The 25,617-nt window shown below is 39.4% G+C and overlaps 2 protein-coding genes across 9 annotated transcripts in view; both read left to right on the top strand.

Annotated features, from left to right (window-relative positions):
• The first annotated feature begins 343 nt into the window (after positions 1-343).
• On the top strand, positions 344-20,207 carry CCP110 (centriolar coiled-coil protein 110). Of its 4 annotated transcripts, none has more exons than XM_050905907.1 (15): positions 344-481; positions 3,150-3,306; positions 4,684-4,812; positions 6,248-7,892; positions 8,849-8,973; positions 9,113-9,296; positions 9,984-10,123; positions 10,483-10,599; positions 10,866-10,967; positions 11,252-11,368; positions 11,869-11,939; positions 12,535-12,597; positions 13,547-13,606; positions 14,178-14,260; positions 18,865-20,207. In XM_050905907.1, the coding sequence occupies exons 2-15, from the start codon at positions 3,160-3,162 to the stop codon at positions 18,915-18,917; spliced, it is 3,036 nt and encodes a 1,011-aa protein (XP_050761864.1). In that variant the 5' UTR covers positions 344-481; positions 3,150-3,159; the 3' UTR covers positions 18,918-20,207. The 4 variants fall into 4 exon arrangements, with proteins under 4 accessions (XP_050761864.1, XP_050761862.1, XP_050761865.1 ...); XM_050905905.1 differs by having other exon boundaries at positions 11,869-11,948; XM_050905906.1 differs by lacking the exon at positions 344-481 and adding an exon at positions 1,782-1,855 and having other exon boundaries at positions 11,869-11,948.
• Positions 20,208-20,594: 387 nt separating this feature from the next.
• VPS35L (VPS35 endosomal protein sorting factor like) overlaps positions 20,595-25,617 on the top strand; it is a 57,674-nt gene continuing 52,651 nt past the window's right edge. For 4 of the 5 annotated variants that reach the window (XM_050905698.1, XM_050905697.1, XM_050905696.1 and 1 more), the window contains exons 1-2: positions 20,595-20,611; positions 25,462-25,561. In XM_050905698.1, coding sequence (XP_050761655.1) covers positions 20,595-20,611; positions 25,462-25,561 — 117 coding nt within the window. Of the gene's footprint in view, positions 20,612-23,786; positions 23,840-25,461; positions 25,562-25,617 lie in introns of those variants that run through there. The other variant, XM_050905693.1, reaches the window with a different exon arrangement.

The following is a 25,617-nucleotide window of genomic DNA, read 5'->3' as shown; positions in this document are numbered from 1 at the left end:
CGGCGGTCGCCGCCGCCGCCGCCGCCGCCTCCTCTCCTCAGGGCAAGGGCGACAGCAACACCGCCCCGCCCAGCGCCAGCCAACCAGCACTCAGCCCCCAGCCGTGAGCAACCAATCGGCGCCCGCCGCTCGCCCGCCTTCAGCTAACCAGCGCGTGGCAGCTGTCACCGCCAGCCAATCCTCGCTCGGCACCGCCCGCCGGCAGGCGCTGAGGGGCGGGTGGAGGCGGTGCGGGGTGGTGGCCGGCGGGTGCCGCGGGGACGCGGAGGCCGAGGCCGAGGCCGAGGCCGAGGCCGGCGGGTCCCAGGGCTGAGAAGCCCCCTCAGGTAAAGGTCGGAGGAGCACTGCAAGAAAACATGGATTATTCCACATAAAAAATGGCGCAGGTAAAAATAAATGGTGTTAACTGAAGGAAAGGTACCGCTGCCCAGACAGTCGTGGAAGACCTGCGTGTCTGGAGACTGTTGAGTGGTTTTTCCAGGTATGCCAGCTAACTAATTCGAAATATAATATTAATATTAGTTATTTTCCAATGAATTATTGTATTTCTACATACATTGTTATATATTGTATATATTATATAGCTAACTATCTGTATTATGTAGCTAACTATCCATTCATGCCTGCTCACAAACTAAACCTGACACTAAAACCCCGATACTGTGAGGACGGCTGAGATCCCAAGAGCCACCCAAGGGACAGCAATTCGCTCCTGCGTGAAGAGAGGCTTCTGCTGGGAAGTTCACTTTTATCACTGTGTGTGACAAAAGTGTAAACAACTGGAAAGAATCCAGAGGAAAGACAGGGAAATCGGTGAAGGTTGAACAAACTGGGCTTCTTTAGTCTAGAAAAAGAATAGCAAAGCAGAGGAAATAGTTTGTCTTAACATAAATGAGGATTTTGACTTTTTTTATGTTCTCTATGGGAAGGATGGGAAGGAACTGACTTTGTAGTGAGGAACTCTTGCCAACCAGAGGTGGAACAGGCACCAGGCAATCTTCTAAACTGGATTTAATTTTTTTTTTTTAATAGCTGAGATAAATATTTGTCACATACTGTCCTAGCTGGCTCTGAGCATCTCAGATGTCTGTCGATAGTTTTGTGCTTCTGCCAGGTGTATCTATAGAAAAATTAGACACATACATGCAGATACATAACAAATAATGGAATGTCTAATTAAATGTCTTACATATTTAAAAATTTTTTGATAAACAACAGCATTTGTTAAGATTAAAGATGAAGATTTAAAAGAACCCTCAATAATATTTAACATATTGAAGAGGTAACAGATGAAGGAGTTGTTTTTTGAAACAAGAACGACAGCTTTAACATCTCTAAATGCTCACTGGGAACTAGATGTTTCCATAAATTTAAATTAATTTTGCCTGGGCCGAGTGCTGGCAAACAAGCGTGTATTTTCCGCCTGACCTGCCTCATGGGTGAGTATTACCTGCTCCTCCAGCTGGCTGGACCAGCAGCTGGCTGCTCCCGGGGCGGGAGGGATAGGATGTCTGCGGTGACACCGTGATGCTGTCTCCAAAGAGCAAGTTCTCATGTCTATCTTTCTCATCACAGCATGTTCAATGAAACTGATACCTGCTGGCGGCTCATTTGTGGTCCTGACTGTACAAGGACTGCACAGCCATACGATATTTAATGTGATAAAGCAGAATAGACTTCACCCATGCTAACAGGGGAACTTGTCTTGGAGACCTATGGGTGGAAATCACTGGACATCAGAGTACCAGGATGGCTCTCAGTCCCATCTCACACCTCTGAGAACTGGAGCTACCTTTGCCTGGGTGCTCGCCCAAAAATGACAGACTTGTCCCGCGGGGCTGAGTTATGTGAAGAGGTTTGTAGATCGAGCTCAGGTCCTTTCCTAGACCAAATCAAGAGGGTTTTTCCCTGAATTTTCGGCCCAAGAGAAGGCAGCGCCTCGCCCGTGCCCCCGTGGCCCGCCTGAGGAGGGAGGAGCGGGAGCGGGTCCGCAGTGCGCGCTGAGGCCTGTCGTGCTGCGGCCCCCCCGGCGCGGAAGCGCGGCCGGGGCGGGGCGGTTGCCGGGAGGCGGCGGTTGCCGGGAGGCGGCGGGGCAGCGCCGCGCAGGGCGCCTGGCTGCGGGGAGCGAGCGGGCCGGGCCGGGCCGGGCCGGGCCGCGGGCTCCGAGCCCCGCGCAGGTACCGAGTGGTTCGCCGGGAGCCCGAGGGCCTCGGGGGCTGTGCGCCGGGCCGTGCCCCGCGGGGGGGACAGCGGCTGTGCTGGGCGCGCTGCCGCCGGGCGGGGAGGGCCGCGGGGCCCAGGCCCGGCCCCGCCGGTGCCACCTGCCTCCCCGGGGTGAGTGTGGGGCGGGTGTGGGGCAGGGCAGCCGAGGGGAGGGGAGGGGAGAGGCGAGGCTGCCGCCCGGGCCCGGGAGCAGGGGTCCTACCGGGCGGCCTGGGGAGGGCTCGGTGCGCCTGGAGCCGGCGGGCGGGAGGAAGGCAGAAATCAGCCGAAGGGGTGTGCGAGGGGAACAAAAGCGTTGGCAGGCCTTGGCAGGTGGTGCTTGGCTCTGAATTTTTACTCCGGTAGGGGTGGGCAGTGTGAGATATGCAGGCTCTTCTAAGGAAACAAGGCTGTAATGTATTTTTTTGGTGGAAGTATTGGCGTCTGTTCATACAGGGATGTATCGAGGAGGAAGCTTATGGGAGTGAGACACAAATTCCTTTCAGCCCCCTAAATATAAAGGCTGGTCTTGCTTTAATACCAGCTTTTTTTTTTTTTAATTGGCTGCAATGTTTGTGGTTTTTTTGGTTTTTTTACAGTTGATAGGATCTATCTGATAGTCGTGGGAGACCTGAAAGGTTTAGTCTTTGATGGAAATTATCTGTAGCACCTGTAGTTTTGTAAGTCCTGATTATGTCAACGCTTGCTTTCTTCTCAGTGTACCTGTGATCATCTTTTTTTGCTCATATATTCAGTTTCTATTTTTATATGGGGAAAAAAGAGCAGCTTTGCAGCTTTTGTTAATGATAGGAAGAAGAGAAACTTAATTGAGTTTTCTGATGTGTAATTTGTTTCCCAGAATATAGTGATACAGAATTAGCTGTGATGTTGTTTTCCCTTCATGGTCTTGGAAGTACACGGAAGAGTAATGTTATTATTCTTTACAGCTTAGTTAACATGAAGATGGAGGACTATGAAATATTCTGTAAGAAGCATCTTTCCAGAATCCAAGAAGAGGCAATAAAAAGAGAAACCTCTTTCACTGCTCAGCACAAAAATATCTCCCTCATTCAATTCCGTGGAGTTCCTGTGCTTTCCCCTCTGGTAAGGCTTTTTTTTTTTTTTTTCTTCCTTTTTCTTTTTTTTTCTTTTCTTCCCTCGTGTGCTAACTGTGCTATTGGCACTAGCTTTGATGTCCACATATAATGATTCTACTGAAGGTACAGCTCTGTGTGAGGTATCATCTGTCCTGCTGCTTAGTGTGTTCTAAGCATGCCTAGCCTTAATTTTACAAAGTAAAGGGGTAAAATGTACTTTTTTTCACATTGACTGCATTTACTTTAATTTCTTGAAATTTGTTATCTTCACAAGGAGAGTAAAAATGTTTGTGGTATTAAATAGATGAATGTTATTGCTGGGCTTAACTTTGTGTAAAATCATATTGATACTCCAAATATTGAACATGTGAGTTTGTTTAAAAGTGTCAAAAAAAAAAAAGTGCAAATAGGAAATACTGAGATATTTAAAAAGCTTTTAAGTAAATTTCTTTTTCGCATATGTTTGCAGCTTCCTCTAATGTATTTCACAGGCTCATCAATTATGTTAAGTCATTCTATGCTTAATGCAAACAGAGCCAAGCAGAAGACTGTTGGTAGTTTGTGCAATAATGCAGCTGACTTCCTTGTTTCAGAGATGGGAAGTATGAATGGAGAGACTTTCTAACAACGATGTCCAAAAATTGTGATACAGATATACATTGGAGACTAAATGATATATTGTAATATTTTTTCATTTACAAATGGGTGGATATTTTAAGGTTTCATAGAAGAAATGTATAATTTGACTTGAGACTATTTAATTTTGTAGAACTTTGTGAAACCAATTTTTGTAGATGTAGTTTTGTAGATCTAGTTTTGACTTTTATCCAAGCTACATATTCTAAAGCAGTAACGTGAAGATTTTCAGATTCTGATCGTTGAAAGGATCCAGAAGACTGCTTGCATACATTTCTGCCTTGTTGTGAAATTCACCTCTGGTTCAAGAGGGCAAGTGCAAGCTAGTCCTTCATAGAGCTTAAGAGTATGGGTAGGAAGATAGGTCACAGAGGGCTCTACAGGACGCCCAAACTTCCCATCTCCATAGAGGACTGAGAAAGACCTGTCCTGCAGCCTGAGACCTGTGTCATTTGAAGTCGGTACCATAGCATGTAATGTTCATGCAAATTTTTTATAAATGACCTTTTAGATTCATGTTCATTTGCATGTGTATGAAGAAGGCATTTTGTGCATCTTCCATTAAAAAAAAAGTATAATTGGTTAAAAAGAAGCTGGCATTTAAAATGTGCGCAAAGTCTCAACTTAGGCGATTGTTGTTCTTCTATTGTTTTGTTCTGTTGTTTTTCTTTCTAATTTATTTCTGTAATTCTGTATTGAAATTTGCATTTAGTGATAGAAACCATGGTTCTTACACTCTGTTTTGCAGCTTAGCCTGGAAAAGAAAAAGGAAATACAGCAATATAAACAGAAAGCACTGGACCTAGAGGCCTGGAGACAGAACTCCCGGAAAAGAGCTTTATTGAATCGTGTACAGGAGATTCTAGAAAATGTTCAGGTAGTGTTAGTCCAAAGCCTTCTTGCAGCTTTACAGAAAACTCCTGCTTATAGACATTTTGAGAAAGTGCTGGGGTTTAAATATTCCCCAATATAAACATGAAATTAATAGCAGTTAACTCTCCAGAACCAGCGTTTGCTAGTATTTCGTGCTATGTGACCTGAAAATTGATTATTTAGTGATAATATCTACATTCATTGTAATGCATGGGACTTGCTTTCACTGCTTGCTTTGTTCTATGCAAAAGACAGAGCACACCAGATGACTGACTGTTGCTTTTGTAACTGTGTTTGAAACAACTAGATTGTAAAAATAAATGAACAAAATCCCCGGTGTTAGAGCAACCATCTTGCTTCATTTGCAAGCTTATATTTTAATCAGAAAATAATCTATATTCAACCTTACAATTACAGAATTAAAATTACCTTCGCAACAGCTTGCAATTCTGTTGCATGCTTTATAATTTTACTGCACCTATTTTGTTTTCTTTGCTGCTTCAATGATGAATTTAGTAGAGGTTTAAATTTAAAAGACTATTAAATACATCTAAAAAAGCAGTATTATTTGTCTTTGAAACAGTTGTATTACAGTCTTTAACCTGTTGCTTAAACAAGTACAGTTAACATTGAATTTGTTGAGTTACTAAGATGGCAAACTTACTAGCTTGCATTGTTTACTGGGCTGTACATGGCAACAGTCATCTGACTTGGGATTTGAAGAGCAGACCAGGAACATATGTTAAATACAAAAATAAGTTAGCTTTTTTTTTTCCCCCCCAAAGGTGTCCCCTTGATAACTGAGTTGCAACACATAGGATAACCTATAGGATAATTGTAGTGTGAAAATCCTTTTAAACAAATGCTGGCTAGAAGTAACATGTAATTCTCACTTAAATAACGTTAGTTTTCCAAGGACTTGACAAATGAAAACTCGTATTTAATTGTATCTGGATTAGTAAAGAAATGAACAAATTATTTTATAGTTCCACTATTTTTATTAGGAATTATGTTGATTTGTTCTTAGTCATCTATAGGTTAGTCTATATTTCATGCTGAAATTTTTCAATTATATTTCTTATTTAATGTAAACATGTTCATATTTTAAGAGGAATCTTGCAAGATAATTTGAAGCCATAAAATTATTTGAATATATCCAAATTACCTTATGAAGAAAAGAGCATCTTTGCAGTCAGATACTTGGTATCAGTAAAAATGCTGAGTGGACCATTATTCAAATTTATATTTTAATTCCAATAATCTCTTTTTCATTGCAGAGCTCTGCATTATAAGTAACTTATAGGAAATCGGTAACAGTCGAACTGAAAATTTTTATTGGTTTTAAGGTGGTAGCATTCTTTTTTTTAAATTCAGGTGAAGTTTGCAGGAATCTGAGATTTCATTGAAAATATGTGACTTTTTTCAATTTTTCTTTGCAGATCAGGAGAGGACCTAGCGTGAGTGATGTGAACGCACGGGAGGCTGAGAATACTTGCCTTGATTCAGATTCAAAAGCTTCAACTGACTGCACAGCTCTATCAGATGTCAATTTGGCGTGTTCTCCTGAAAGGCATGGTTCCACAGAGCTTGAAAAGACACCAGAACTTAGGCCGTCAGATACTACTGGGCAGGTGACATCCAGTGTGACAGAAGTAGTTAAAGCAGCAGAAGAAAATGTTTTTTCAAAGCAAAGTGAGAGCTGCTTCTCAAAAGACATACCTTGTCCAAGGGCTGCGACTCCTGACAACATGCATAATAAGCTTGCGTCACATGCTTTGCAAAAGCAAGAGGGACTAGGAGGGTTGCCGTCAGACGAGGAAGTCCAAGATCCATACGTAATGAGTCTTCAGAACCTGATGAAGAAGTCTAGGGAGTGCATAGAGAAAGAGCAAACCAAGCGTAGCTCAAAAAGTAATTCAAAGAGGAGCATGAGTGAAAGTCATTCAGATAAAGAAAATGATGGCATTAAAACAACTGACTCTGTGAAAGAAAGAGCAAAGCTTACAGGCAGAAGTTGCACTGCTCTGACACTTGATAAACCCAGTCTTAATAAATCAAATACCCTTCTCCAAGGTGCCTCTACTCGTACAAATAACACAAGTATGTCCACTTTATCCAGTTTTTCTAAAGTGGACATACCTATGAGAGTTGGAACACCCCCACTGGTGGATTCGGATTCAGATGAAGAATTTAAAAAGACTTCTATCTTTGATCATGACAGTAGCATTGTCAGGAGCCTCACAGGCTCTTACGCCAAATTGCCGAGCCCAGAGCCAAGCATGAGCCCTAAAATGCATCGAAGGCGCCCAAGACCTTTATCAATGGGACACATCGTTATAAATAACCCTGTGAATGCTTACGAGTTAAGTCCTAAAGGCAAGGGTAGAGCGATGGATTTAATCATGCAAGATATTGCAGATAAAAATAACGTGTCTGAATCAGTGCCAAAGTTCATGGTGGACTTCACTATGGTTTGCCCTAGCAGAGTTTCTGGTGTCAACAGGAATTCTTCAGGCCCTTGTGATGGGTTGGGGGCTGGCAAACCAAATCGCCATTCCTTTGGGCACTTGGAAAGCAAAGGAACGTTGTCAGCTACAGTGGAAGGACAGGTAGTGATGGACAGCAGAGGGCCATATAAAGTAGAGACTAGTACTAATATTGTAGCTCCAAAATTGAATGAGCCATTTGCCATTAGTCAGTCTACTGTAACACAGAAGCTCCTAGCTGTGAATGAAACCAAACCATCTAGTTTGCTAGAAAATACTAAATGCAATTCTCCTGTAGAACTCAATAAATCTTACGACGTAGAAAACCCATCCCCACTACTAATGCAGAGCAAGAATATGCAACAGCAGATGGACACTCCAAGCGTTTCCCCAGCAAATGAGCAGTTTCTAGAAAATAGTTTTGAAAAGGTAAAACGTAGACTTGATTTGGACACTGACAACTGCCAAAAAGAAAACAGTTCCTGTGTTCTAACAGTTGGAATGGAAGAACAAGGGAAGCAGTGGTTGCAAGAACAGAAATATCCTGTGGGATCAGTTTACATTACCAAGAATGCAGCCCCTGATAGTATGGCAAAAGGTAAAAGATTTCCTGTAGTTGAGGGTTTTTCTTAAACTTACTTCTCAGTTTATAAATCTTTTAGAAAAAACCTCAATGATCATTAGTCATTGGTGTTTCTAAGTATGTATATATATATCAAAAGGCTAAAATTTTATTGAGTGTAAATTACCTTTTTTTCAGTAACCTCATTATTTCTCTGATTTTTAATTAATGACAAATTCTGAAATTCAACTTGCTCCTTGAGCCATTTTTAACTGCTACAGAATGGAGTAATTGCTGTCTTAAGCAATTGCTTGGAGTCAAAAGTCTTTTAACAGTTATTTGTAACAAATACTTGATTAAACAATTTGAGGAAACATCAGCTAAAACATTGTGTATCAGGTTTGTGAATTCTGTATTTATTCTCAAGTATATCATTTGACGGCACAAATATTAATTTCCCATTTGAATGTAGAAATTGGAATTTAGTTTTACTAAGAAAATTATGTCTTATTCCGTGAGGTCTAAATAAGACTACTAAAAGAAGAGATAGCCTGTGTAAATTAAAAGAAAATACCTTTTAATGGGTTGCAAATCAGTATATAGGTATTTTCTTCAAATTCAAGACTGTGTTACATCTGTATGTGTCTCTACCAAATCAAGTTGAAGTGGCATAAATAATTTTAATTCACTCAAGCAAGTGTAGGTATACTATTCTTAGAGCTAGATTTTTTGTGTCCTTATTTTAATATAGGCTCAGTTGGTGTTACTGCTGTTCCATTCACATGCTTATCCCACAAATATGAACATGCAAATATTTTGAAGGACTGTAGTAACTGATGAGGTTCTTTGCAATACATAATGGAAACCTGATATCAAAGATATGTACTTTTTTACTGATGATGCAAATTACTCCTGTTAAAAGCATTTATGTCTGTGGCAAAGATCATATAGAAATTATTTAATACTTGATTCTTTGTAATGTATCTTCTCAGAAGACATTTTAAAAACTAAAATGCTGGCCTTTGAAGAAATGAGGAAGAGACTTGAAGAACAGCATGCACAACAACTGTCGATTCTGATAGCTGAACAAGAGAGAGAACAGGAGAAATTGCAGAAGGTAAGGTAAAAAGAGGAGAAATTCTAAGCAAAGGGCATGTGTGTTGTATTGCAGTTTGTCAGGAAGCAGTTGGTTTTAAAATGTATATTGCTTTGCAGAGTTAGAAAAATAGTCTCATAGTTGATTCTTTCTTTTGTAGGAACTGGAAGAGCAGGAGAGAAAGTTGAAAGGAAAGAAGGTTGCTACAACGGAAATAGAAATTTCCAAAGTGAATATTAACAGCAGGATGGAGTTAGAGTGGAGGAAAAAAAGTGAAAGTGGCTTGCTGGAAAGTGTGCAGTCTCAGCTGGAGACAGTCCATAATGCAAACTCTACCAGCATTGGTAAAACTGAGAGAGTAGAATATATATTAAATGTTGTGATGTATTTTGCTCTACAGTGCTTGACTGGACCAGCTCCCCCACCGTATTGATAAATGCAGTGTTCCTGTCCTAGGGCACTTGTTGGTCAGGATATGCGGACAGCTGCTGCCTTCAGCTGTTGACAACATATGTAAAACAAATTCTGTGTTGTATCTTTGTCTAGGTGGCATTTAGCACAGTTTCAGCCATCCTCGTTCCGTGTATTGCGTTTGTTATATAATTGTTACAGGGCATATTAGAGGAAAACAAGCTAAGAGTAAACTGATTTGATCAAGATGAGGATGTGGATTTGCATCATGTCACAGAAGGTTCATCCTCATGCCACCTAGCTGCACAGCAGTGGGCCAGGTGTTCTCGTTTGTGTAGGAGGATTAGAGGGGCTCTGCCAAGGGGTCTTGACTGCAAGGAAGTACAGCTATAGCTGATGGAACACCTCTCACCTGCTCCCGAACTTTATCAAATGTTTTGTTTTGTCTTCTGTTTAGCAAATTTTGCTAGGAAATGAATCAGAAATATTCAGATTGCTTCTTGCCTATAATTGACCTTGTAAACAAAGCTGCTACCTCTGAGCTGAGTGTATACGCACACGTAGTCATTACTTTATGGAAAAAAGTGTGTGTTGAACTCTACATTCTGCTTTGCATGCAGGTTTTGCTCATACTACAACACCTAACACCTTTGCTTCAACAAGTGAAACTTCATTCTTTCTCTGGGGACCATCAGGTAGTGGAGTTATAAAAACCTCAGTATCTAGGCCGAGTAACAGGATCAAAACTAGGTGGACTCAGGTAAGGAAAAAAAAGATTTATTTATAGCTTAAAAAGCCCTCTAGTTTTTGTGAGAGACAGGTTACTTCATAATAGCTGTGCAGTAATAAATCTCACGGGAAAGTTTAGTATCCCTTCCTATATCGACTTTGATTACATGAGAGAACACTTTCTCATTCATATATGCAAAATAAACATATAACAATATATTGCTTCTGCTAAGTTAATATTATGGTGGGTACTTCTGGCCTAGCCAAAACCTTTATCAACAGCTTGTTTCTTACTTGAAAACTTATGTCACATGATTGATGTTATTGGAGAAATAATTCATAATTCTTGCTTTTTATCGAATGTTTAGAAAATGCTTCTTTTCTTTTAAGGTTTTCAGTCCAGAGATACAAATGAAGTTTGATAAGATCACTGCTGTGGCAAAGGGGTTTCTCACTCGTAGACTCCTGCAGACAGAAAAACTGAAACATCTTAAGCAAACTGTAAAAGTAAGATAGGCATTTTTATATTATGCAGCTTCTCCTCCTGTTTGTTTTTGTTCCTGTCTTCAATTGACAGATGAAATCATGCCTCTTCTGCTTTCAAAAGAATTTGGGAATGTCTGTCACGTGAACATGTTTGTGTGTTGCATTGCTTAGTGTCATAAGGTCCAGGTCAAACAAAGAATATATGTCCTACACGTACAGTTTGTAATGATTGCTTTGTTGTGAAGGATTATGCTTGGTGCTTACTCTTATTTTTCTGTCTTACCCAGGATACTATGGAGTTCATAAAAAATTTTCAGTCTGAAGCTCCATTAAAAAGAGGAAATGTTTCAGCACAAGATGCATCCCTTCATGAAAGAGTAATGGCTCAGGTGACACAATTTAAACCTTTTTTTGTTTGTTTTCCTTTCCTAGCTATTCTGCTTTTGTAGTATAAATACCTAAAGCCTTCACAGTGACTTTGTTTAAAGTAAAAAGTTTAAACTGTGGCTGTGAAGAGAAGATTCCATTTTTGTGCTGACACATTAAGAGAGATTTCAAAATTATCTTTTCAAGTGTTTTGTTTAGATTGAAAGCGAGAAGAGCTTGATGATCAAAACCATGGGAATGTTAACTAGACTGAATATTTCATTAAAATTTTAATTATTCTTTCCAGCTGCGAGCTGCTCTGTATGACATCCATGACATCTTTTTTACAATGGAGGCATCAGAAAGAATGAATATTCTGCGTCATGATCGTGAAGTTCGTAAAGAGAAGATGCTCAGGCAAATGGTGTGTTATATTCAAGAGAATGTAACCTGTTTTAAGACTTTAAGTACTGAATCATTTTGCTTTTAAGAGATTCTTCCTCACCAGTAAAAAGTTTTTTAAATCTAAATTGTTGTTTAATTATGCTTCTGTAGGTAACTTTCTTCAAATAAAAAAAAAGAGGTCAGCGCAGTAGGAGATTATTATATTGAAACTTCTAATGTGTAGATGTATAAAAATTAGAATGAAAAACATGGTGAAAGTAATAACAAAAAGTCCATAACAAGAATTTGTTACGGCACACAAACCTTTTTAATCTGGTAATATAAGGAAGATCCTTTAATTTTAAAAGAGAAAAAACCCTTGAATTTAGCCTGACTGTGAACTTAGTACTGAAAACACTGTTGGTTGTGTTGTTTGGGGTTTTTTTTTAATTTTATTTCTTTAAGTAGGGGCAGGTCAGATGGGGTTAAGCTCAATAAGAGCAGTAACTAGTGTTATTGTCGGTTCTTTTGCTTTTTTAGGATAAAGTAAAGAGCCCAAGAGAGAGAGCGACACTTTCAACAGCTACGCAGAAATCTCTGGACAGGAAAAAGTACATGAAGTATGGGCAGGTCTCCCTTTGTGCTGGGGGGTGGGGTGCAAGAGGATGAGTAGGAGGCATTGGAAATAGTGAAAAGAAGTTTTTGGAGTAACAAGTTCTTTGCAAACTAACATCTCTCCTAGGAAGAATGAATGAAAAACTGTCTTCAGGTATATGGTGTCTTACTAATAGTAGTTCGCTTTTACTTTTAAGAGACTTGTTTGTATCAGAGAAAAATGTTTGTTCTAAGTTGTGCATTTATGCTATATTCCAGCGGTGAGCACTTAGTTTATGGTTGATTTTGTAAATTGTAAAAAGTGCTCCAAGTTATTTTATCAGCCTTTCAAAGTGCCTAGCAATAGAGATACTTGATAGAGTATCTCTGGCAAAGTTTTTTGGGGGGATGATATCAGGCATTATCCTGCAACACAGTGGACTGAACAGTTGTGTTACACTTGCTCATGAGTAAAAAGTGAAAATCTGTAGTACTGCTCTGGCAGTATTACATGTAGTGTAGATCCTGTTATAGGTTTTCTCTTACTGTTTCTGTTTAAGACTTAGATGATGATTTTATAATTTAAATGTTTCAATACTTTTGTTTCTCTAGGGCTTCAGAAATGGGAATGCCGAGTAAAAAAATAATCATAAAACAAAAAACTCCTGAAAGCCGGTGAGTGAAGATTACTTGTATTAGGATGCTTTTAAAGAACTGTCTTATAACGATAGATTCTTTGATCTGCATTGCTGGTTTGCCACCAATCAGCTCAATTCCTGCCACTATTGTGATGGACAGTAATGAAATCTGATTTAGCATGGTCTGAGAAAAAGGGGTTTATTAGCTCATTAGAAGTTAGAAAAGATTTCTTTTCCTCAGAGTCAGTTCTGAAATTTTATCTTCAGAAATTATTTATTTATGGCTTTAAATCTCTGTGCTCAGGTTCAAGGTTTTTCTCTGAGATACACTATTAGTATCTCTTAAGCTGCAGTTTGACACTACTACTTTTCTTACTACCCTTTACTTTGCAGTGTAATCATCGATATGCTTATCTTTAGAAAGCTGTCAGAAAAGAAGTGACTTTCTGTTGTGAGGAAAAGTTCTTGCTTCTAGATTGTGTGATTGTTTGCTTTAGATCACAGAAATTACAGTGTTCAATGCTCGCTGTTCAGGAAGACAGCAGCCCTTCTCTTATGAGGCTTGTCTGTATCTTTTTCTAGTATAAAAAGTCAGATACCTGGCATCCCTTAAAAACAATTTTTATCCCATGCTTACCCAAAAGCTTTGAAGACGTGCTGCCTACTAATACAGTTCAATCTTCAATGACTAGTTTAAGCGATTCAGTCCTTTTTTCCTCTATGTTCTTATCAATGACTACAAACACAAGGCACTGTTGAGGGAGTTTTATCTGTGTGCTTTTTTGTTGCTTTGTTTTAAATAGCAAAAGTAGTAATCCTATTCTGGAATTTTAATTCCTGCCACTTTTGCCTACATGTATTACAGAACCTGTTAGCCTTTCTGAAATTTGTTATGTGAAATACGATGCATAATTCAGTATTCCTTATGAGATTTTTTTTTTTTTAAAGAAGAGAAAAAGCGCTAATAAAAGTTTGTGTTTTAACAGCGTACTTCAACCAAATCAAGGACAGAATGCCCCAGTTCATAGACTGCTTTGCAGACAAGGGTAAGGGCACAGCATGTTTGTAGCCTAAAGATGAAAGTAAATGCAAAGTGCAAGAGCACAGTGATTTCTGAATAATATTTACGCATACTGGTGCAACTGTTGTTCAAAGTAAAAATAATTACTTCTCACAGTGTTTTGAGAGAGTGATGAAGCTTTGTTTTACCTTATACTGCAAGAAAATATTTAGTGTTCTCATCCTCTTGTGTATTGTCTCCATTTACACTGTGTTCCAACATTTCTATTTGTAGCATTCATTCCATGAAGCTTTGCTTCCACTTAATGAAATATGTATATTTTTATATGTAGACTGTAATGCCACAGTATCTGAACTGAATCAGTTTCTTGAATAGAGTTTTAAAAATCTGTTCATGGGGAGATGTTCTCCTATTTATGTATCTACGTAAGCCATAATAATGTCAATAGGAATTGTACACATACTCAGGAGGAGGCTCTGTGGGACACTGTAAAAATGTTTTCATGCCAAACACAGTTTGATAGTGTCTTTATATTTTTGGATACAGCCTTTCAACTTTGTTGCAAGTGACTTATTAACTCTTTTATATTTAATTAGAACCCCTAAGACCTCAATGAAGGGGGTTGAGCAAAATAGAAAGAAGGCCTCAGAGAGCAGAGTGTCTAACAAGGCTGTTTCAGGTGTGTAGAAAATTGGTGCTTGGATCTTATAGTAAATAAGTTACTAGTATCTAGAAAAAGTAAATGGGCAATATATTGTTTTCCTTTTCTTGTGCACCTGCTTTGCTATGTCTTAAATCTAACCTATCTCTTTAAACAAACGTGCTGGTAACTTAACCATCGACTTTCAAATTCTATAAACATAGTATATAGAATGTATTGCACAGCTCATTTGCTTTCACTCACCAGATGCCCAGTCATAAAAAAGTTTGCCAGATATATTCACTGTAACTGTTTCAGAAGCTAATAGTAGTCAAAATCGACTTGGATTAGAATCTTAATGTCATTTGCCACTTGTCTTCAACACGAAGCCTATTGAAAGGACAGGAAGGACAGTTTCAGACTTATTCATGAGTGTTCAGTCATCATACAGTCCTAAAATTATATATATTACTGTAGCATCTTACAGAATGTTTGAGTCTTAATGACCCAATTTTAAAAGTGGAGTAATCCTGTACTTACATACAGAGATTACTGATTGGTTACCTTTTATTAAAAAGGTTTGATAATAGTGTCAAACCTCTCAGTTTTCAGCCCAGTCACGCATGAAGGGAATAAAACACTATGAAACATCTTACACAATTTCCATTTTTTAATCAGATTTTAAATTTCTTAAGTGACAAACCTTAATTTATCAAAAGGTAAAGTGATTTATAGGTTTTAAAACTGTTTAAGAACTCAATTACACTTTGTTCTCAAAGGAGAGTTCCACAAGTCAAGTATAAAAATTGGGAATTTTTGGGCTCAATAAGGCAAATTTATAACGTAGTAGGATTTCAACTGTTTTCTATAGTGACCTGAATTATCTTTATGTATTAAGTATCAAACCTTTCCTATAAGGGAAATTTTTATTTATTACTGCCCTGGAGCAATGCTGGCATTGGTATCTGCGAGTTTTAGTGCAGTGTGTACACTCTTTAAATGTGATGTTTTCCCACAGTGTTTGGTCTTTTCGTAGTACTTTGTGAAGCCAAGAGAAGTGGCCATAGAAGGATGTATAGTAAGAAACTATGCATACACATCTGTAGCATTTCAGTTTGAAGAGGGGAAAAAAAAAAAAAGAGAGGAAAATAAAAAAGCAAACGATGAGATTACAACCAAGGTTTGTTAATTTATTTTTCTGTTGCCAATTCTCCTGGCAGTACTGTCACCACTAAAGTGGAGCAAGGCAGTTGTTCAGTTGCACTCAGTGACACTACAGAAAAATTAGCAAAGGTAGTAAATAATCTCTCTGAAATATGAAGAAGAAAATAAAGTAAGCAATGTAATTTTAGCAACCAGAGGTAGCCACTAAGGCAAGTTTTCATATGCAAGTTTGCAAAAATGTGTCTGGTATTAACTAGTAAATGAGAGTGCTGAAGAACAGGGACAACAAAACAATCAAGACCTCTACGAGTTACAGTATTACAGAGGTTGTGAAAGAGTAGTAGTGTAAGGGTGGTGTCAGTGTCAAGTTTAGCACTGATTTGAGATTTGGATGCCATCCCCAATCTCATATAATTCATGCTCAGCTTGTAATGATCTACAGTGGTTTTTACATTTGCGTCTGGCATCAGACATCCAATTAAAGCATTCTTTCTCACTCTTCTGTGTTGGCAGTGTGTGCTGCTCTGCTAAGTAAGTCCCTGAGTTCATCTTAGTCATAATTATCTAAGTCGTGACAGTTGATACTTGGCAATGAAAAGAATCCTTTGGGATATATCTCTAAATTTCTCTCTGCCTTTCCTTATTGCTATTTGTTGAATATCTGGGAAGCTATTTAATGCCTTCTATAGTGGCCTTCTTGGAACTTAAAGCAGATGAGTCTAACCAATTGTATGCTGACTAGTTCTGGTCGCACAACATAACCTCATTTAGTGTTTGGACATGACGTGTTCCCATGGTGTAATACCAATACTTCTGTATGCTCCTTTATAAATAGGTTAGACTACTTGTACTAAATGAATAGAAATGTGTTCTGAAATTATTAGATGGGGAACACATGGCATGAAAGAAATAATTTGTGTAATTTTGCGATAATGAAAAAAACTTAAGTTGAATACATTTAAATAGAACATGGTTTTCTTTATATATGGATAAAATGTGACTAGTGAAATGCTTGGCGGTATGTTGAATAGGGGGTTTTTGTTAATAATTTTTTTTTAAATGTTTTTTGGAAGTAATAAAGGACCTCCCTTGAAAAAGTAATCTGTAGTGAGGCAACAAGTTCTGTCTGGGAAAGACTACAGACAGAGAAACTATAATCTCAGGTCAATTTGAAAAGAAAATGTAAAAAGCCAAACAAATGCATATGCTTCTCTTATTTTAGTAGAAGTTGTGCATATCAGAAAACAAAGACTTGTAGCAGTGGCTTGGTCTAGGCAATACAGAGATTTATTTATATCTGCAACTATATCAGTCTGCTGTACTCCTAACCTGTAATATTTTTATTTAATGTCTTGTCTTCATTCATCCCTGACTCCCAATTAAATTGTGCTTATTAGAGGGGCAAAAGGGAAGGAGGGTTAGTAGAATACAGCTATTATAAATACATTCAAATTAGACATGAGACAAACCCTCAGAAGAAAACAATAACGTACTCATCCAAATTTTCTTTTTTTTTTTTCATTCTTCTGATTGTTGTTTTAAATTTTATCTGCAAATTGCTTTGTAGCTTTAATGCCACTCTGATTGTTGTCATTTTCTGGCAAGAAGGCATTTCATTTAGGAATCAACTGGTGATGCTAAATTTAGGTTTTGTTCTTTTGTGCTCCCTCAATCCAAAGTTCTGTGCTAAAGAGAAAAGTACAAACTAATAAATCCGTAAAGAGTCTTATGTGGTGATTTTTTAAAATTATTTTAACTAGGACCGCGATGTTCAGTCAATAGCCTGCAAGCTGTGCCAGGCAGAGCATTTAATGCGGTCTGATTGTGATAGAAAGAAGGTGGTTGAGATCAGGCTGCTGCTACAACTAGACCTATTCATCTCCTTTGTTTCTGCCCAGTCTGAGTAAGTGTTGTAGAAAAGAAATACGGGGCATGAGGCACATAGAGTATTTGGGTGGCAGCAGCACTTGGCCAAGCGTGGTCTTTCCCGCATGCCTGTCCAGCCTGAGCAGGGAGCAGATTGCCCATGTGAGATGGTGGGTGCTGTGAAGTGTGCTAGCATTCAGGCCAGCACTTCAGGAAGGCGTCAGACTTGCTTTGTGTGAATAGCAGGTCAGTCGTATGTCATAGGAGAGGCCTCATGTAACTGCTCCCCTTGCCACTGGAAAAGGTTGCGTGATAATTGTATTCAGGACTGTAACTCTTTTTAATAAAATTTGGCTTCTTTAATTCCTTAGTCTAGATTGCTGGGGTTTTTTACACTTCCCTATACTGTCCTATTCTGTATGTGAGATTTTTATATAACTTGGAGTGCAGTTGAGGAGAGTTACGAGGTAGCGTTAAGTCACTAATAAAGCATCATGCCTGTCAGCCTGGTTGTTTGTCCTATGAGATCACAGGTGAGCTGCAGAGTACAGCACTGGGGAGTGTTGGGCCGGCGAGAATGCCTTTTTGTATAGTGGGAAACAGGGTTCAGGTGTGGGGGATCCTGCTGTGGTAAGGTCGCTGTGGGCATTTCCAAAGCTGCTTTGCACTGGGCTGAATGTAGCCCTTGGACACCTGTAAGTAACCACTGCAACTGACAAAGAGTAACTGAAGAGCCTAAAAATGACTGGCACTTCCTTTGTCACATTCATTTCATTGCCTGCTAATTATTTCTCTTCCATGGCTGTCTTCCATTTCCACTGCTCTGCACCATGTGGTAAATGTTTGCTCACATTGCTGGACACTCTCGGTGACTGCCTGAACCTAACGAATGCTGAGTTGTGCTACTTCTTAGCAGCCTGCAGTGCTAAACCCTTACTACGGGAAGATATTTGTGCTATGCGTAGTATAATATGGCTTTCTAAATATATATATATGTATAAATTTGTTCCATGTGGAGATATCTTTTTATTTACTATTATTTTTATACTTGAGCAGCTTTCCTTTTATAAGGGCTCTGCCTGATGACCTTATTCATGCCGCACTTTTAATTCTGGTTGTGTATATCGACATGGAAACCTACAACTGTCTCTTGGTTTATTAATGTGGCAGCTGGGGAAAAGGAAAGTTATCTTAAATATTTGACTTCTATTTTTTTAATTATATTTTTTTAATTGATTGTTTGAAAGTAGTACAGGCATAGTTAAAGTAATCAGTCATTTAATCTCTGTCTTGGTGATGTGACAGACTTATCTTTTAAAAAGTTGGGAATTGTAGTTGTAGATGTTTTAGAGTGGCAGAAAAGAAGATGGAATAGTTACTGAGGAAGGAAATACTACAAAATGTCATTACTTTCAAACCTATAGGTAGTTTTTGTAAGGCATTTTGGGTGTAACATTATGAAAACTGTAATTTTAAAAGTAGCCAGTGAATATATAATACTGCTTAAAAAAAAAAATTGTCCTAAACTTTTTCAGCTATTTTTGTTGGATAATCCTGTTACAAAAAACAGTACTACTAATTGTAAAATGGTAATGTTTTTACTTCATTTTTAGGAGCATATGCAGGAAGAACCCAAAGAAAGAAGCCAAATGTTGTGACAATTTAAGAAGACAACACTCACTGGGATAAAATGGCTATTTTTTTTAATTATGGCATTCTCAGCACTGAATCAAATATTGCATCTTCTATACGTATATGTATATTTAGAAATGATAAACATACTTTGTCATTTCCAGACGATGACACATTAATAACAATCATATTGAAGTAATAAAGGGCTGTGAAGCTCTAATACTTGTGGAAAAATTGCATGTTAAAACTTATTATATATTCATACTTCTGTGTACACATAAGATTCATAATCTTGTTTATTTAAAGACCACCATAGGGCAACATTTAAATTAATTTGTGACTTTTTCACACTCTCTAATTCTTGTGTCTGACATATGCTTTTTGCATTACTTAAAATTGCAATTTCTGTGTATGATTGCCACCATAAGTTGTGTGTATGTATTTTTAGTTTCATACCATAAAGTTAAAGCAGTTAAATAAGAAAAAAAAAAAATTAATTAAAAAACCCCTGAGCTCTTACATCAGTGAATTTGTCAGCAGTCTTTTTGAATGTACTTTCTGTACAAATTGCGTACTTGGAAAACGGCAAAACCACCGCCTAAACACTTTGAGGAATGACACTGCTGGGTGGCTCTTTACAGTGGTGTTTATTTGAAAGCTTGGCGGGGGGGCTCCCTTAATGGGGTATATTTAAGAGTTTACACCAGTGAAGGACCTGCCTCCTTCATACAAATGCTATGGATCTTTAAAATTTCAGATATAATACAGAAAATGCCCAAGGCAAGCTTCCTGCTCACCCAGTAGGCATCTGTTTTGGTTCCCAGCTTTCAGGAGTGGAAATCAACTCAAGACGGGAAAAATTTACGATGACAAGAATAACCTGTGTCACAGGTGACAAAATGTGCTGTTGATATATCAGTGCTAAAGATTGATGTTTTTAAAGGATGTTTTATGTGCTGTATTTATTATTAGCATAGGCGATATTTTGATGTAAAAATAGGTTTAGTTTAAGTGTTAGTAAAAACGAATGCTTACCTTCTGTTCAGGTTTCACATCTAAACCTCTGTTACTTTAAGCATGCTTCCAATATGTGTAATAAAACATTGTAGCACAAGGTTTTTTTAACTTCCATGAGGCCTTTCTCTTGACAAGTGCCAGAATTTGTTTTTGTACTTGATGTTTTGTATTTATACATATTTATCTTTTTATTTTGTGTGGAATTGTAATATATTATAAAAGTGTATTTATTTTTGTACTTTATTTCATGTTCACCAGTCTTGCTTTTTACTTAAAACATACTGCAAAATAAACTTTAAATCTTTAAAAAGAACTGCCTTTCTTTTCTTTTTCCGGGTTGAAAAATCACTCGATGTAAAATAAGGAAAAGGCAAACCCTGTGGTGCGAGGCCTTCCACCTCACAACTCACTGCCATTCGTACTGGTCCATAAGGGTGTTCTGACCTGTCCATGAAAAGTTCTGGCTGTGGCGTTACCCCCGTGTAGTATTTTACACAAGACTCCAAAAAAAGGCCTGCAGAAGAGCTTCCGCGGCCGCCCGGCTGCAGCGGGAGCAGCCAGCCGGTCACCGAGCCGCCCCAACGCCGCCGCTAACCGCCAGCTCTGAGGCGAGGCGCTTCCCGCCGCGGGGCGGGGCGGGAAATGGCGGCGGAAGGCGCTGCCCGGGCGCGGCGTCATGTGACGGGGCGGCAAGATGGCTGCCTTCCCATGGTGAGGCTGTGGGAGGCGCGGGCGAGGGTGCCGGGCGCTGCCTGCCCCCCTCCCGAGGAGGGGGCTGCGCTCCTCCCGGCCCCGAGACGGCGGTGGGGGAGGGCAGGGTGGGGTAGCGGGCTTTGAGGGGGCTGCGGGCTCCCGCGGCTGTGTGAGAGCAGCCGTCATCCTCGGCGCCCCTCACAGACGGGGGGGCTGAGGCGGGGGCGGCTCGGAGAACGCCCGAGCGTGCCAGCGGGGGAAGCTGCTCTGCCGAGCGAGGTCTGGGGGGCTGGGGAAGCCTCGCCCTCAGGAAGCGAAAGCGCTCGCCGCCGCCGGGGCTGCTTCCTGCGGGGCTCGGGGCCGCTCGGCCTGAGGAGACTGGAACCTCCGCGAGTGGCGGGAGGGAGCCGGGACGCTGCGTACCGCGGCTCCGCTGGCGTGGGACCGCAGTCCGGCGGTTCTCTTGGCGGCTGTCTCGGGAAATCTGAAGATGCAGATCAGATCTACAACACGCTGTTTTTACCTTAAGCTACGTGGGGTGCCAGGGCGGTGGTACAGCTCCGCACGATGTTACGTGGGCTTCCCACGCAGGAGCGGGCCCTCCGGGTCCGTACGTGCCGGTGAGCCCTCCGGGGAGCCGGCCCCGGCGCCGAGCCGTGCAGGAGGCGGCTGAGGGCCGGAGGTGCTGCTGTGAGAGCCCGGGCGGGAGAGGGCGGCCGCTGGTCTCTGCGCACTGGCGTGGGTTTGTTTTCCCCTAACTAAGCAAGAAAGTTACTGTAGGGCAGCTCACGTTCGGTGTGCCTTGATCACGTTGTATTTTTTATGATGTGTGTCCTCTATTCAGAGAAAGGAGCCGGTGAGGGAAAGGAGCGTTCCTCCCGCCGCGGCCCGGCGGTGTCACTGTGGGATCGCAGCAAGCGGCTGCTCGCGCCTTCCTCAGAACTCGCCAGTGGAGATGAAGATTTCGTACAGTGAATTTAAGTTTACTAGCACAGTTTAGCTTCTGTTAGTTATCTTTCAGGGCTCTTTAGAAGTAGACACGATGTTTACGGGCCACAAACTGAAGAGGCAGAGTCGCTTCTAGCGACATGCAATATTTCTACAGGAGAACTTGGTGTACAGCTGAGGAAGCTGCACTGTGTAGGACGTGGAGTAACTCGCAGTCGTATTTGTTACGGAAAGGAAGGATAAAATAGGCACTCTTTCTCTGACAGTAAAGGAAAATATCTTCATAGTTAATTTTTCTTCAAACTTGTTCTTGTTTACAAATGAGTTGATTTTCTGTTTGTGGAAGACTTGCTCTCCTGAGGCTACTGTTCTTTAACACATCGAATATATCTAACTTCCAGGTTTTGATGTGGCTGATGGGTTCCAGTCCTGAGCAAACTAGAAATCAAACCTAATGTGGAATCAAGAAAAGTAATATGCAGCAATTAGAGCTAATTAGAGCATTAGGATGCCAAAAAGTTTTCCCCATATATACATTGTCACGCTGAAAATCATGTCTCACTCTTTCATGTTATTAATGTGTGAGCAAACTTTCATGTTTAATAAAAAGTGGAAATAATTGGTGGATTTAAAAGTCATTGTTAATGAAACCAGTTGAGGTTTTATAAAAACATCAGAGTTATGCTTTTTAAAATAAATTCACTGGGGTATGAAATACTTTAAAACTTGAATTTATGTAGCTAAGAAAATTTGAGGGTGTAAGACGTCTCTAACACATTAGTTGATTGTTGGAACTGTTGGTACTTACTTTGAGTACAGTAATTTTGGTGGAATCGCTGTGTGGTCAGTGACCTTGCGGAAACAGAAAGGAATAAATGTGGCTGCAACTTTTGAATTTCTAGCAGTACCAAAATATAATGAAAAACTAAGGACTGCAGCCACAAAGCAAAGCAGTAGGGATGCTGCCAAATTGATTTTTACGTAATACAGCAATGAGGTAGCAGGTTAATAAGTAGGTCTGGTAACACTGATGCAGAAGCGGCCATGGAGAAATAATGAACCAGAGTAAAATGTTTTAATGCATGTTTTTCTGTAACGTGGAAGATACTGTCATGCTACAGGGTTCAGTAGAATGCTGGCTATTTTTAAGCATTGTTGGATGCTAATTTTGAAAAAAAGTTTTGCAGATTAATTGTCTGCATACTCATTACTCTTCATATGAGGAAGAAAATAGCACCTGTTGGCGCTGAATAAAAGAATCTTGCATTAACAGAGTGTTCAAATTAAGAAAATTATTGGTTTAAAAATTTGTTAGAGTCGTAACAAGAATTGGCAAATATATAAAGTAATTTAAAACTTAGGGCTAGAATTCATATTTGTAATAGCTATGTGTAAATATATAGAGATAGATATCTAGGGGTAAGGAGGAATTACAGCGGTCCCAGGAAAAAAGATTGTTTACCACGAGGAGAGAAAAAGGTTGGCAGTCTGTCAAGTGTCGAAGGCTTAGAGTAGTGGCAATTGCAGCGATGCTCGTGTGTGTAAAAAGGTTGAAACCCACTGTTAAAACAGCGCCTGCAAGCAGGGGTGTATCTTGCAGTAAGCACTGGGGATCAAACCCCGGCTTGGCCTGAGTCTTATTTTTATTTACTCTTGGAAGTTGGCTGCACTGCTGTGGCTGAGAAAGGAATGCTTAATCTCCTTTCCCTGGAGAGTAAGTGGAACATAATGTCAGAGCAAGCTTGAACTTGTCTCCTGTATTAGCTGTGTTACAAGCTGTTTTATCACTTGAATAGCCACATTGTAAATGTGCTTTTTAAAGACGTATTTGCAGGGTGAACAGCTCTGCTTCATTCCCACGTGTGTATTAGACATGTATACTTGCCCAGTGATGCCTTACATTATAATTAGAGTACAATTGATTTTGGCCTGGGAGTGGTATGCCAAGTGTGAGCTGTCAGTGACATCTTTCTTTACTGCTGGTTTGGAAATATCTGTAAAGGAGAGGTATGGAAATACTGACAGAACTGTAACAGAGTAATAGAAATGTTATAATTAGGCAGCCAGAAAGAGTTTGAAAGATTTTTCACCCAAATGCTAATTAATCCATGAAGCAAGTGAGCAAGGAGAATCGTGAATCATGGGACAATAGTAAATTAAAGAGACTACTCATGTATAAAGAAAAGGAGCTGGAGATCAAGAAAACAAAGGAATAAGCACATGGATTTCACTGGACTCTTTCTCTTGCTCTGCTGTATCTCATTAGATGTCAAAGCTTCTCCTTGGAGTAGCACAACCGTAAATTAAACTCATTCTTAATATTTTTTTTAAATAAATCTGGGGGAGTTGGGGGTACATAGTATGTATAGAAGAGCTGATTGCGTGACCCTGCTGAAATTCTTCCTAAAGAGTTAGGTCTCTCAGTAAGAATGGAATTCTTTGAAAGTTTGGATTAGTTTTTGTGGGAGGGATGTATATTATATGGGGGGGATGCTGTTTGTTTTTGTTAGGAGTCTGATTAAAGAAACCTTTGTGTATCCACTGGTTTTACTCATTCAGCTAAGGCCTTAGTGTGTGCTATAAACATTCTCGGGATCCTGGATGAAACAGGAAAGAACAATTAGCTGCTCTGCATGTTTCAAAGACTAAAAAAGAAATCAAGAAGTTGTGGAGGGTAGAATGCAGACAAAACCTTTTCAAATATATTTTGCTAGATTTTACTTGGATCTCCTTCTGCTTTAGTACTTAACTATTGCTACTGCTAAAGGAAGGTACCATGTGGTAGCTATGATGGCAGTTGTTTTAGGAAGCAGCTGTCCTATGTATTTTTGTGAGTTCGTATTTTAATTTCCACCTTTAACCATTACTGCTACTCCATACAATTAAAAGGAATTAATTTCGTATATTGATGTGTTAGAGATATTAGCAAGCGTTTGTAACTCTTAAGTCTCTCTTGAAATTGTCATCCGGTCCTAGTCAGGGAAGTTTTAATCCCCTTTTTTTGCATTCCTACATTGTCAAACATGCTTTAAAAGCCTTTTAAAATATATATTTATATTTGAGCAATTAAACCCAGGATGAATGGTCTATTTTGTAAAAGAACAGCGTCCTTAAACTGTGATCGATAAGTTAGTGTATGTTACTGTTAGTGCCCAGTGGCAAAGTTGTTTTACTCAAATGCTTTTATTTATGTTCTTTTCATAGAATCAAGTCTTTTTTTTAATTAGAGATGGAAGCCATAGTTCTCACAGTTCTCTCTTAATATCAGATTAAAAGTAAAACCTGAAATATGTATATTTTTGTGATTTATTTCACTTAATGGCGTACTTAATTTTCATAGGAGAGGCAAGGCTTTTATGCAAGGACTTACCCACAATGCAAGCATATGAGTACTGATATTTTTTTTTCTTATAATGTGACTTCTGCAACTTTTATTGTGAGTACAGTGAACAGATAGAAATAGCTTTCTCAGGGAAGAGTTTTGCAGCTACACAAGTTAATCTGTGTAGTCCCTCATTATATTTGTGCATGATCACTTTGATTTCTTCCCTTATGTTGTCACACTTACCTTTTTCTTTCACTCTGACTATTCAATTTAAAAGATGTGTTTAATAATTTCCATCAGCCTGTCACACATACAAATGCTTGGTTAAATTGCCCTTTTGATGTCCAATGGAATGGAAGAGAATCCAACTGTAGAGGCAGAATACAGTTGAATGGCTGAAAGTAAAATTTCTTCAGTTTTAGTTTATGTATCTCAATAGAGAGAAATTTTGGTCTTTACATTGACTTATTTTTCAACATACGTTTCTTTTTGTAAATACACCTGTGTCCATATAGATATAGGATATGTTTCTCTGTTCGTAAGTGTGTGATTATTTATGTACATGCATACTTTCCCTTTACTCTTGCTTTTTAAGGCATGCGAGATCAAGAAACTATGCTTCAGAATCTGAAGTCTGCAAACTGGAATCTGTACCCTTGGATTTTGGCGATTACCATCCACTAAAACCCATTACAGTGAGTTTCTTTTTGTGCTTTTGGACAGTGAGTGTGAATTAAAACTGATTGTGTTC

The sequence above is a fragment of the Gymnogyps californianus genome, chromosome 15 (assembly GCF_018139145.2).
Source record: "Gymnogyps californianus isolate 813 chromosome 15, ASM1813914v2, whole genome shotgun sequence".
NCBI classification, from domain to species: Eukaryota; Metazoa; Chordata; class Aves; order Accipitriformes; family Cathartidae; genus Gymnogyps; species Gymnogyps californianus.
The sequence above is the reverse complement of the archived record's forward strand: the minus strand, read 5'-3'. Positions and strand labels throughout refer to the sequence as shown.